Raw genomic sequence first — 14,082 nt, forward strand, 5'->3', positions numbered from 1 at the left:
CAAGATATTCGTTGCTAAGAATGGATCCTTTCTAGAGAAAGAGTTTCTCTCGAAAGAAGTGAGTGGGAGGAAAGTAGAACTTGATGAGGTAATTGTACCTGCTCCCTTACTGGAAAGTAGTTTATCACAGAAATTAGTTCCAGTGATTCCTATACCAGTAAGTGAGGAAGCTAATGATGATGATCATGAAACTTCTGATCAAGTTACTACCGAACCTCATAGGTCAACTAGAGTAAGATCCGCACCAGAGTGGTACGGTAATCCTGTTCTGGAAGTCATTTTACTTGACCATGACGAACCTACGAACTATGAGGAAGAGATGATGGGCCCAGATTCCGCAAAATGGCTTGAGGCCATGAAATCTGAGACGGGATCCATGTATGAGAACAAAGTGTGGAATTTGGCTGACTTGCCCGATGATCGGCAAGCCATAGAGAATAAATGGATCTTCAAGAAGAAGAATGACGCTGATGGTAATGTTACTGTCTACAAAGCACGACTTGTTGCGAAAGGTTTTCGACAAGTTCAAGGGGTTGACTACGATGAGACCTTCTCACCCATAGCGATGCTTAAGTCCGTCCGAATCATGTTAGCAATTGCCGCATTTTACGATTATGAAATTTGGCAAATGGATGTCAAAACTGCATTGCTACGAGGATAATCCTCAGATCACGGACCTAGTCCATATCATTTCTACTATCATCTTTCAACATAGTGTGATCAAAGCATATGGTTTTATACAGACTTTTGGAGAAGCCTGTATTTACAAGAAAGTGAGTGGGAGCTTTGTAGCCTTTCTGATATTATATGTGGATGGCATATTGCTGATCGGAAATGATACTGAATTTCCGAATAGCATAATAGGATACTTGAATAAGAATTTTTCAATGAAAGACCCCGGTGAAGCTGCTTATATATTGGGCATCAAGATCTATAGAGATAGATCAAAATGCTTAATTGGACTTTCACAAAGCACATACCTTGATAAAGTTTTGAAGAAGTTCAAAATGGATCAAGCAACGAAAGGGTTCTTGCCTGTGTTACAAGGTGTGAAGTTGACTCAGACTCAATGCCCGACCACTCTAGAAGATAGAGAGAAAATGAAAGTCATTCCCTATGCTTCAGCCATAGGTTCTATCATGTACGCAATGTTGTGTACCGGACTTGATGTGTGCCTTGCTATTAGTTTAGCAGGGAGGAATCAAAGTAATCCAGGAGTGAATCACTGGACAGCGGTCAAGAACATCCTGAAATACCTGAAAAGGACTAAGGATATGTTTCTCGTTTATGGAGGTGACAAAGAGCTCGTCGTAAATGGTTACGTCGATGCAAGCTTTTACATTGATCCAGATGACTCTAAGTCACAAACCGGATACATATTTTTATTGAATGGTGGAGCTGTTAGTTGGTGCAGTTCCAAGCAGAGTGTCGTGGGGGGATCTACGTGTGAAGCCGAGTACATAGCTGCTTCGGAAGCAGCAAATGAAGGAGTCTGGATGAAGGAGTTCATATCCGATCTAGGTGTCATACCTAGTGCATCGGGTCCAATGAAAATCTTTTGTGACAATACTGGTGCAATTGCTTTGGCAAAGGAATCCAGATTTCACAAGAGAACCAAGCACATCAAGAGACGCTTCAATTCCATCCGCGATCAAGTCAAGGAGGGAGACATAGAGATTTGCAAGATACATACAGATCTGAATGTTGCAGACCCGTTGACTAAGCCTCTCTCACGAGCAAAACATGATCAGCACCAAGACTCCTTGGGTGTTAAAATCATTACAATGTAATCTAGATTATTGACTCTAGTGCAAGTGGGAGACTGAAGGAAATATGCCATAGAGGCAATAATAAAGTTTTTATTTATATTTCCTTATACCATGATAACTGTTTATTATTCATGCTAGAATTGTATTAACCGAAAACTTAGTACATGTGTGAATACATAGACAAATAGAATATCACTAGTATGCCTCTACTTGACTAGCTCATTAATCAAAGATGGTTAAGTTTCCTAACCATAGACATGAGTTGTCATTTGATGAACGGGATCACATCATTAGAGAATGATGTGATTGACTTGACCCATCCGTTAGCTTAGCATTATGATCGTTTAGTTTATTGCTATTGCTTTCTCCATGACTTATACATGTTCCTATGACTATGAGATTATGCAACTCCCGAATATCGGAGGAACACTTAGTGTGCTATCAAACGTCACAACGTAACTGGGTGACTATAAAGATGCTCTACAGGTGTCTCCGATGGTGTTTGTTGAGTTGGCATAAATCGAGATTAGGATTTGTCACTCCGAATGTCGGAGAGGTATCTCTGGGCCCTCTCGGTAATGCACATCACTATAAGCCTTGCAAGCAATGTGACTAATGAGTTAGTTGCAGGATGTTGCATTACGGAACGAGTAAAGAGACTTGCCAGTAACGCGATTGAACTAGGTATTGAGATACCGACGATCGAATCTCGGGCAAGTAACGTACCGACAACAAAGGGAACAACGTATGTTGTTATGCGGTTTGACCGATAAAGATCTTCGTAGAATATGTAGGAACCAATATGAGCATCCATGTTCCACTATTGGTTATTGACCGGAAGTGAGTCTCGGTCATGTCTGCATAGTTCTCAAACCTGTAGGGTCCGCACGCTTAATGTTTGATGACGATCATTATTATGAGTTTATGTGTTTTGATGTACCGAAGGTAGTTCGGAGTCCCGGATGTGATCACAAACATGACGAGGAGTCTCGAAATGGTCGAGACATAAAGATCAATATATTGGAAGGCTATGTTTGGACATCGAAATGGTTCCTGATGAGTTCGCGCATTTACAGGAGTACCTAGGGGTTACCGAACCCCCCCCCCCCCCCCCGGGGAGTCAATGGGCCTTAGTGGGAGAGAGGAGGAGGCGGCCAGGTGGAGGGCGCCCCCAAGCCCAATCCGAATTGGGTCCCCCCCCCCTTTCCTTCCCTCTCTCTCCCTCTTCCTTCTTCTCCTACTCCAACTAGGGAAGGGGGAAACCTACTCCTACTAGGAGTAGGACTCCCCCTTGGGCGCGCCATGGAGAGGGCCGGCCCTTCCCTCCTCCACTCCTTTATATACGGGGGAGGGGGCACCCCATAAACACACAAGTTGATTGTTTAGCCATATGCGGTGCCCCCCTCCACAGAATTTCACCTTGGTCATATCGTTGTAGTGCTTAGGTGAAGCCTGTTAGATTTAATCTTGTTACAAATTTATGTTTAGATTATTTTCCATGCACTGTCACATTAGATTTGTTTCAGCTATAGTCCTAGTCACATAAGAGTGGTTTGCATGTATCCTGATTGTTCTGCATGTAAACTAGATGGGCCAGACGTGTGCTATGTTCACGCTGCGGCCAGGTCGTAGTTGTTAGGATTTTTATCGAGTCTTCCGATACGGTCCATTGTACGTGGGATGGCACGCACTCTAAGTGGATCGTGGCGGAATTAGCGCTATTAGTCGATGGAATAAAAGGAAAGCAAAACAGAAAAGATGCAAGGTTACGCGTCGCCAAACTCCCGTCTCTCTGTGTGTCTTCATCTACCTCTATCTAGTAGTGTTCATTAGAGAAATTCGGAGAGAGAGAGAGACTAGATCACGCTGCAGCACCAACAATTGGTATACAGAGCTTTAGGTTAGGATCTTGGGCGTTTGGCGGCGGTGATCGGAGGAGTTCCGGCAGCGGTGATGGGCGATACATCTCCGAAGAGTAGCGACGGGAAGAGCAGCAGCGGCGGTGGAAAGTACACGCCGCCGGCAGCCAGGAAGGTTGCTGCAGCAGATGGAGGTGTTGTCGTGCTCGCTACCTCGTCGAGAGCCATGAGTGTGCCCGTCCAGTATCCGATGCTGACGGACATGAACTACTCGCTGTGGGCCGCGAAGATGAAGGTCCTGATGAAGCCATTGCGTGTTTGGTCCACGGTTGAAGGCTCCGGTGAGTATGATCAGGCTGCGGATGAAGGGGCGTTCGCCGCTCTCTCTCAATCCGTTCCGGATCACGTGATGTTGCAGGTTGCGGAATGCGACACCGCGCGTGAGGCGTGGGAGATGATCCGGTGTGCGTGCCTCGGTGAGGATCGCGTGAAGAAGGCGCATGCATGGCAATTGAAGAGGCAGTTCGATCGCCTCGACATGGCGGACGGGGAGACGATCCCCAAGTTCGCCAAGAAGCTCATCCCGCTGGTGAGCGAGATCCGCTCTCTCGGCATCACACTTGAAGATGAGGCCGTGGTGGAGCGGCTCTTCAGCGCTATTCCAGACCGTTTCATGGACATCATCAACACCATTGAGCAGTGGGGTGATGTCTCCGTGATGATGGTACAAGAGGCTATTGGGCGCCTCACCGCGTTCGAGCAGAACCAACGTGGTCGACGTCAGAGTGGCGGCGATGAAGGTGAGAAGCTGATGCTACTTTCACACGCCCAGCTGGAGGAGTTGATCCTTAAAGAGAAGAAGAAGGGGGCAGGCTCCAGCAGCAGCAACAAGAACGACGACCAGGACGGGCGCGGTGGTGGCCGCGGCCAGGATGGCAAGAAGAAGGAATGTCGTGGAAAATTTGACAAGTCCAGGATCACCTACTTCCAGTGTGGCGAGAAGGGCCACTTCGCCTCTGAGTGCGAGGAGCCGAAGAAAGAGAAGGCGCTGCTCGCCGACGCCGGCGACAACGAACCGGCACTGCTGATGGCTGTGGCAAGCGAGTTCACGCCAGTGGTGGAACACGCCGCTGATGTGGTCCAGCTAGAAGCTATGGACGTGAAGAAGGTGCCTTGCCCCTTCGCTGTCGAGGCTGAGTTGGAAGCTGTCAAGTCAGAGGCAAACCGGCTGCGTGGCAAACTGGCCGCAGCCGAAGTGAAGCTGCACGCCATGTCCAAGGAGTACAGGGCACAAACGGACAAGATGGCGGTGACGAGCCGCGACGGTGACCACGTGCTCCTGCTTGAGTGTGTACATGCATCAGAGGAAGATGCAAGGCTGGCAAGGGAGGAGAATGGCAAGCTGCTGGAGGTACACCATGTGCTCCGCGAAGAGAACAGCGGGCTGCGTGATCTCGTGAAGAAGGCAATGGCCGGAGTCATTCCAGCAAGTGCAGCCACAATGGCGGTGGCGCCGGTGGGAGCGACGCCTTGTGAAAAGGAACCGGAAGTAAAGCCCAAGGAGATGAAGATCGAACCACATCCTATGGAAGGGCAGAGTGTGCTTGTGCAGTCTCTGGAGAAGGCGCCAGACATTCTCTCGTTGAACGAGGAAAAGGTCAAGCCCAAACTCAGTACTGACAAGGGTTACAATGATGAGTTGTGGTATGTTGATACAGGTGCAAGCAATCACATGTCAGGTTGTTCAAGGATGTTTACTGAGATTGATTCTAGCGTGAAGGGGACTGTTTGCTTCGGAGATGGGTTAGTGGTAGAAATTTGTGGCCGAGGGACTGCCTTGCTCAATTCTGATCGTCGTAAGGACCATGTGCTCAGGGATGTGTATTTCATTCCCAAGCTTAGAAGCAACATAATAAGTTTGGGCTAGCTAGACGAAGAGGGATGCAAGTCTGAGCTATTCCATGGGCACATGAAAATACATGACAAATCAGGAGAGCTGCTGGTTGAGGCACAAAGGACAAAGAATCGGCTCTATGCAAAGATCCTCAAGGAACCTGTATGCCTGCCAAAGAGGCTGGTACCGAGTGAGAGGGGCGTCAAGCATAGCGTTGGAGCTCGGCCTGCGACATCCGCGAGCTCATCAACGTCGAAGACGCCAACGGCGGCAAGAGAAACAAGGATCGGTACTGCTACACGCGGCATTGCCGGAGTCGAGCCGGCATGAAGTTTGACCATGACGAGGGTAACAAGATTAGGGAGGTGATTGTTAGATTTAATCTTGTTACAAATTTATGTTTAGATTATTTTCCATGCACTGTCACATTAGATTTGTTTCAGCTATAGTCCTAGTCATGTAAGAGTGGTTTGCATATATCCTGATTGTTCTGCATGTAAATTAGATGGGCCAGACGTGTGCTATGTTCACGCTGCGGCCAGGTCGTAGTTGTTAGGATTTTTATCGAGTCTTCCGGTACGGTCCATTGTACGTGGGATGGCACGCACTCTAAGTGGATCGTGGCGGAATTAGCGCTATTAGTCGATGGAATAAAAGGAAAGCAAAACAGAAAAGACGCAAGGTTACGCATCGCCAAACTCCCGTCTCTCTGTGTGTCTTCGTCTACCTCTATCCAGTAGTGTTCATTAGAGAAATTCGGAGAGAGAGAGAGAGACTAGATCACGCCGCAGCACCAACAAAGCCCTGCGTCGGTAACTTCATCATCATCGTTGTGCTGACGAAACTCTCCCTCGGCCTCAGCTGGATCAAGAGTACGAGGGATGTCACTGAGATGAACGTGTGCAGATCACGGAGGTGCCGTGCGTTTGGTACTTGATCGGTTGGATCGCAAAGACGTTCGACTACATCAACCGCGTTTCATAACGCTTCCACTTTCGGCCTACGAGGGTACGTAGACATACTCTCCCCCTCTCGTTGCTATGCATATCCTAGATAGATCTTGCGTGATTGTAGGAAAATTTTGAAATATTGCGTTCCCCAACAGTGATCCATATCAACTAAATGATGTTCGATCATCACGTGAGATGGAGAAGTTTTCAATGGTGAACATCACTATGTTGATCATATCTGAGAAGTTTTCAATGGTGAACATCACTATGTTGATTATATCTACTATATGATTCACGCTCGACCTTTCGGTCTCAGTGTTCTGAGGCCATATCTGCATATGCTAGGCTCTTCAAGTTTAACCTGAGTATTCCGCTTGTGCAAAAACTGGCTTGCACCCGTTGTATGTGAACGTAGAGCTTATCACACCCGATCATCATGTGGTGTCTCGGCACGACGAACTGTAGAAACGATGCATACTCAGGGAGAACACTTATACTTTGAAATTTAGTGAGAGGTCATCTTATAATGCTACCGCCGTACTAAGCAAAATAAGATGCATAAAAGATAAACATCACATGCAATCAATATAAGTGATATGGTATGGCCATCATCATCTTGTGCCTTTGATCTCCATCTCCAAAGCACCTTCATGATCACCATCCTCACTGGCTTGAAACCTTGATATCCATCGAAGCATCGTTGTCGTCTCGCCAACTATTGCTTCTACGACTATCGCTACCGCTTAGTGATAAAGTAAAGCAATTACATGGCGATTGCATTTCATACAATAAAGCAACAACCATATGGCTCCTGCCAGTTGCCGATAACTGTTACAAAACATGATCATCTCATACAAAAATTTATATATCATCACGTCTTGACCATATCACATCACAGCAAGCCCTGCAAAAACAAGTTAGACGTCATCTACTTTGTTGTTGCAAGTTTTACGTGGCTGCTACAGGCTTCTAGCAAGAACCGTTCTTACCTACGCATTAAAACCACAACGTGGTATAGTGATTGCTTTTTAATCTTCAGAAAGAACCCTGTTCATTGAATCTGATTCAACTAAAGTTGGAGAAACAGACACCTGCCAGCCACATGTGTGCAACCGATCAAGTACCGAACACAGGACACCTCCGCGATCCAACCGATCAAGTACCGAACACACGCAAGATCTATCTAGGAGAAGCATAGCAACGAGCGGGGAGAGTGTGTCCACGTACCCTCATAGACCGAAAGTGGAAGGGTTTAGTAACACGGTTGATGTAGTCAAACGTCTTCACGATCCAACCGATCAAGTACCGAACGCATGGTACCTCAACGATCTGCACACATTCAGCTCGGTGACATCCCTCATACTCTTGATCCAGCTGAGGCCGAGGGTGAGTTATGTCAGCAGGACGGCGTGTTGACGGTGATGATGAAGTTACCAACACAGGGCTTCGCCTAAGCACCACGACAATATGACCGAGGTGGAAAACTGCGGAGGGGGGCACCACACAAGGCTAAAGATCAACTTGTATGTCTATGGGGTGCCCCCTCCCCATATATAAAGGAGGGGTGGTGATGTCTACTACACAACCTTCTTCTTGTAGACGTTGTTGGGCCTCCAAGTGCAGAGATTTGTAGGACAGTAGCAAATTTCCCTCAAGTGGATGACCTAAGGTTTATCAATCCGTGGGAGGTGTAGGATGAAGATGGTCTCTCTCAAACAACCCTGCAACCAAATAGCAAAGAGTCTCTTGTGTCCCCAACACACCTAATACAATGGTAAATTGTATAGGTGCACTAGTTCGGCGAAGAGATGGTGATACAAGTGCAATTTTTGTAATCTGAAAATATAAAAACAGCAAGGTAACTAATGATAAAAGTGAGCGAAAACGGTATTGCAATGCGTTGAAACAAGGCCTATGGTTCATACTTTCACTAGTGCAAGTTCTCTCAACAAGGATAACATAATTAGATCATATAACTATCCCTCAACATGCAACAAAGAGTCACTCCAAAGTCACTGATAGCGGAGAACAAACAAAGAGATTATTGTAGGGTACGAAACCACCTCAAAGTTATTCTTTCGGATCGATCTATTCAAGAGTCCGTAATAAAATAACACAAACCTATTCTTTTCCGTTCAATCTATCATAGAGTTCATGCTAGAATAACACCTTAAGACACAAATCAACCAAAACCCTAATGTCACCTAGATACTCCTATGTCACCTCAAGTATCCGTGGGTATGATTATACGATATGCATCACACAATCTCTGATTCATCTATTCAACCAACACAAAGAACTTCAAAGAGTGCCCCAAAGTTTCTACCAGAGAGTCAAGACAAAAACGTGTGCCAACCCCTATGCATAAGTTCACGAGGTCACGGAACTCGCAAGTTGATCACCAAAACATACATCAAGTGGATCACGTGATATCCCATTGTCACCACAGATAAGCACATGCAAGACATACATCAAGTGTTTTCAAATCCTTAAAGACTCAATCCGATAAGATACCTTCAAAGGCAAAACTCAATTCATCACAAGAGAGTAGAGGGGGAGAAACATCATAAGATCCAACTATAATAGCAAAGCTCGCAATACATCAAGATCATTCCGAATCAAGAACACGAGAGAGAAAGATCAAACACATAGCTACTGGTACATACCCTCAGGCCTGAGGGTGAACTACTCCCTCCTCGTCATGGAGAGCGCCGGGATGATGAAGATGGCCACTGGAGAGGGATTCCCCACTCCGGCAGGGTGCCGAAACGGGTCTAGATTGGTTTTCGGTGGCTACGGAGGCTTCTGGCGGCGGAACTCCCGATCAAGGTTTCCTTCTAGAAGTTTGGGCTTATATAAGAGGTGTTGGAGTCGGGAACAAGTCAGGGGGGTCCCCGAAGCGGCCACGAGGTAGGGGGCGCGCCCCCCACCCTCGTGGTGTCCTCGGGACTCTTCTGGCCCATCTCCGGTACTCCGTGGGCTTCTTCTGCTCCAAAAATGATCTCCGTGAAATTTTAGGTCAATTGGACTCCGTTTGGTTTTCCTTTTCTGCGATACTCTAGAACAAGGAAAAACATAAACTAGCACTGGGCTCTTGGTTAATAGGTTAGTCCCAAAAATCATATAAAATAGCATATAAAACATCCTAGGTTGATAATATTGGAACAATCAAAAATTATAGATACGTTGGAGACGTATCAAGCATCCCCAAGCTTAATTCCAGCTCGTCCTCGAGTAGGTAAATGATAAAAACAGAATTTTTGATGTGGAATGCTACCTAACATATTTATCCATATTATTCTATTTATTGTGGCAAGAATATTCAGATCCATAAGATTCAAGACAAAAGTTTAATATTGACATAAAAATAATAATACTTCAAGCATACTAACTAAGCAATTATGTCTTCTCAAAATAACATGGCCAAAGAAAGTTCATCCCTACAAAATCATATAGTTTGGCCATGCTCCATTTTTGTCACACAAGAATGCTCTCTGATGACAAGCCAAGAAATTGTTTCATACTTTAGTAATCTCAAACTTTTTTCAACTTTCATGCAATACATGAGCGTGAGCCATGGATATAGCACTATGGGTGGAATAGAGTATAATGATGGGGGTTATGTGGAGAAGACAAAAAAAGGAGAAAGTCTCACATTGATGCGGCTAATCAACGGGCTAGGGAGATGCCCATCAATTGATGTCAATGCAAGGAGTAGGGATTGCCATGCAACGGAGGCACTAGAGCTATAAATGTATGAAAGCTCAACAAAAGAAACTAAGTGGGTGTGCATCCAACTTGCTTGCTCACGAAGACCTAGGGCATTTGAGGAAGCCCATTGTTTGAATATAAAATCCAAGTTCTATAATGAAAAATTCCCACTGAGTATATCAAAATGACAACATAAGAGACTATCTATCATGAAGATCATGGTGCTACTTTGACGCACAAGTGTGGAAAAAAAGGATAGTAACATTGTCCCCTTTATTTATTTTATTTTATTTTATTTTATTCCTTTTTTCGGGACAATGCTCTATTAATGAGATCATCACACTTCTATTTATTTACAACTCAAAGATTACAACTCGATACTAGAACAAAGTATGACTCTATATGAATGCCTCTGGCGGTGTACCGGGATGGGCAATGAATCAAGAGTGACATGTATGATAAATTATGCATGGTGGCTTTGCCACAAATACGATGTCAACTACATAATCATGCAAGGTGATGATGTGTGTCATGATGAACGGAACGGTGGAAAGTTACATGGCAATATATCTCGGAATGGCTATGGAAATGCCATAATAGGTAGGTATGTGGCTGTTTCGAGGAAGATATAAGAAGGTTTATGTGTGACAGAGCGTATCATATCACGGGGTTTGGATGCACCGGCGAAGTTTGCACCAACTCTCGAGGTGAGAAAGGGCAATGCATGGTACCGAAGAGGCTAGCAATGATGGAAGGGTGAGAGTGCGTATAATCCATGGACTCAACATTAGTCATAAAGAACTCATACACTTATTGCAAAAATCTACAAGTCATCAAAAAACAAGCATTACGCACATGCTCCTAGGGGGATAGATTGGTAGGAAAAGACCATCGCTCGTCCCTGACCGCCACTCATAAGGAAGGCAATCAAAGAACACCTCATGCTTCAAATTTGTTACACAACGGTTACCATACGTGCATGCTACGGGACTTGCAATCTTAAACACAAGTATTTCTCAAATTCACAACTACTCAACTAGCACAACTCTAATATCACCATATTTATATCTCAAAACAATTATCAAGTATCAAACTTCTCATTGTATTCAGTGCACCTTATATGAAAGTTTTTATTATACCCATCTTGAATGCCCATCATAGTAGGACTAATTTCATAACCAAAGCAAATTACCATGCTATTCTAAAGGACTCTAAAAATAATATAAGTGAAGCATGAGAGTTCAACAATTTCTTCAAAATAAAACTACCGCCATGCTCTAAGAAGATATAAGTGAAGCACTAGAGCAAAATGACAAACTACTCCAAAAGATATAAGTGAAGATCAATGAGTAGTCGAATAATTATGCAACTATGTGAAGACTCTATAACATTTAAGAATTTAGAATCTTGGTATTTTATTCAAACATCAAGCAAAACAAAAGAAAATAAAATGACGCTCCAAGCAAAACACATATCATGTGGTGAATAAAAATATAGCTCCAAGTAAAGTTACCGACGAACGAAGATGAAAGAGGGGATGCCTTACGGGGCATCCCCAAGCTTAGGCTTTTGGTTGTCCTTGAATATTACCTTGGGGTGCCATGGGCATCCCCAAGCTTAGGCTCTTGCCACTCCTTATTCCATAGTCCATCGAGTCTTTACCCAAAACTTGAAAACTTCACACAAAACTTAACAGAAAACTCATAAGCTCCGTTAGTATAAAAAAATAAATCACCACTTAGGTACTGTTGTGAACGAATTCTAAATTCATATTGTTATAATATCTACTATATTCCAACTTATCTATGGTTCATACCCTCCGATACTACTGATAGATTCAAAATAAGAAAACAACACATAGAAAACAGAATCTGTCAAAAACAGAACAGTCTGTAGTAATCTGTATCATTCGAATACTTCTGTCACTCCAAAAATTCTTAAATAAATTGGTGGACCTGATGAATTTGTCTATTAATCATCTGAAAAAAGAATCAACCTAATCGCACTCTCCAGTAAAAAAATGGCAGCAAATCTCGTGAGCGCAAAAGTTTCTGTTTTTTACAGCAAGATCGCAAAGACTTCACCCAAGTCTTCCCAAAGGTTCTACTTGGCACAAATACTAATTAAAAGCATAAAACCACATATAAACAGAGGCTAGATGAATTATTTATTACTAAACAATAACAAAAATAAAATTGGGTTGCCTCCCAACAAGCGCTATCGTTTAACGCCCCTAGCTAGACATGATGATTTCAATGATGCTCACATAAAATATAAGAATTGAAACATAAAGAGAGCATCATGAAGAATATGACTAGCACATTTAAGTCTAACCCACTTCCTATGCATAGGGATTTTTTGAGCAAATAACTTATGGGAACAAGAATCAACTTGCATAGAAAGGTAAAGCAAGCAAAACTTCAAGACTTTCAACATGTAGAGAGGAAACTTGATATTATTGCAATATGTAGAAGCATATGTTCCTCTCTCATAATAATTTTCAGTAGAATCATGAATGAATTCAACAATATAACCATCACATAAAGCATTCTTTTCATGATCTATAAGCATAGAACTTTTATTACTCTCCACATAAGAAAATTTCTTCACATGAATAGTAGTGGGAGCAAACTCAACAAAATAACTATCATATGAGGCATAATACAATTGAAAATTAAAATCATGATGATAAGTTTCATGGTTATCATTATTCTTTATAGCATATGTGTCATCACAATGATCATCATAGATACGAGGGATGCTTTCATCATAATAAATTTGCTCATCAAAACTTGGGGGACAAAAAATATCATCTTCATCAAACATAGCTTCCCCAAGCTTGTGGCGTTGCATATCATTAGCATCATGGATATTCAAGGAATTCGTACTAACAATATTGCAATCATTCTCATCATTCAAATATTTAGTGCCAAACATTCTAATGCATTCTTCTTCTAACACTTTGGCACAATTATCGGAATCCTTATTTTCAAGAAAGACATTAAAAAGATGAAGCATATGAGGAAACCTTAATTCCATTTTATGTAGTTTTGTTTTATAGACTAAACTAGTGATAAAACAAGAAACAAAAAGATTTGATTGCAAGATCTAAAGATATACCTTCAAGCGCCAACCTCCCCGGCAACGGCGCGCAGAGAAGAGCTTGATGTCTACTACACAACCTTCTTCTTGTAGACGTTGTTGGGCCTCCAAGTGCAGAGGTTTGTAGGACAGTAGCAAATTTCCATCAAGTCACTACAGGAATCCAGTACTTTGCCGTCTGCCATGGCGGACGGCAAAGGCAGGGACGGCTGACGGCAAAGCACTTTGCCGTCCGCGGCGGACGGCAAACAGTGACGGCAAAGATAGGGTCAGCAAACAGGTCCTTTGCCATCGGCTTTTTATGGCGGACGGCAAAGAGCCCTTTGCCTACAGCGGCTGACAGCAAAGAGGGGGGACGGCAAAATGTTGCACGTCCGCCAGCGTTACTCCGTTAGGCAGCTAACATAATTAGATCATATAACTATCCCTCAACATGCAACAAAGAGTCACTCCAAAATCACTGATAGCGGAGAACAAACGAAGAGATTATTGTAGGGTACGAAACCACCTCAAAGTTATTCTTTCGGATCGATCTATTCAAGAGTCCGTAGTAAAATAACACGAAGCTATTCTTTTCCGTTCAATCTATCATAGAGTTCGTACTAGAATAACACCTTAAGACACAAATCAACCAAAATCCTAATGTCACATAGATACTCCAATGTCACCTCAAGTATTCGTGGGTATGATTATACGATATCCATCACACAATCTCAGATTCATCTATTCAACCAACACAAAGAACTTCAAAGAGTGCCCCAAAGTTTCTACCGGAGAGTCAAGACGAAAACGTGTGC

The 14,082-nt window shown here is 43.6% G+C and overlaps 1 protein-coding gene across 1 annotated transcript; it reads left to right on the forward strand.

Annotated features, from left to right (window-relative positions):
• The first annotated feature begins 3,722 nt into the window (after positions 1 to 3,722).
• Positions 3,723 to 5,555, forward strand: LOC147990934 (uncharacterized). The gene has a single exon (XM_087538459.1). It carries the CDS (start codon positions 3,723 to 3,725, stop codon positions 5,553 to 5,555), a length of 1,833 nt encoding a protein of 610 aa, XP_087394585.1.
• Positions 5,556 to 14,082: the final 8,527 nt, after the last annotated feature.

The sequence above is a fragment of the Triticum urartu genome, chromosome 1A (assembly GCF_056163025.1).
Source record: "Triticum urartu cultivar PI428250 chromosome 1A, HENAU_Tu73, whole genome shotgun sequence".
NCBI classification, from domain to species: domain Eukaryota; kingdom Viridiplantae; phylum Streptophyta; class Magnoliopsida; order Poales; family Poaceae; genus Triticum; species Triticum urartu.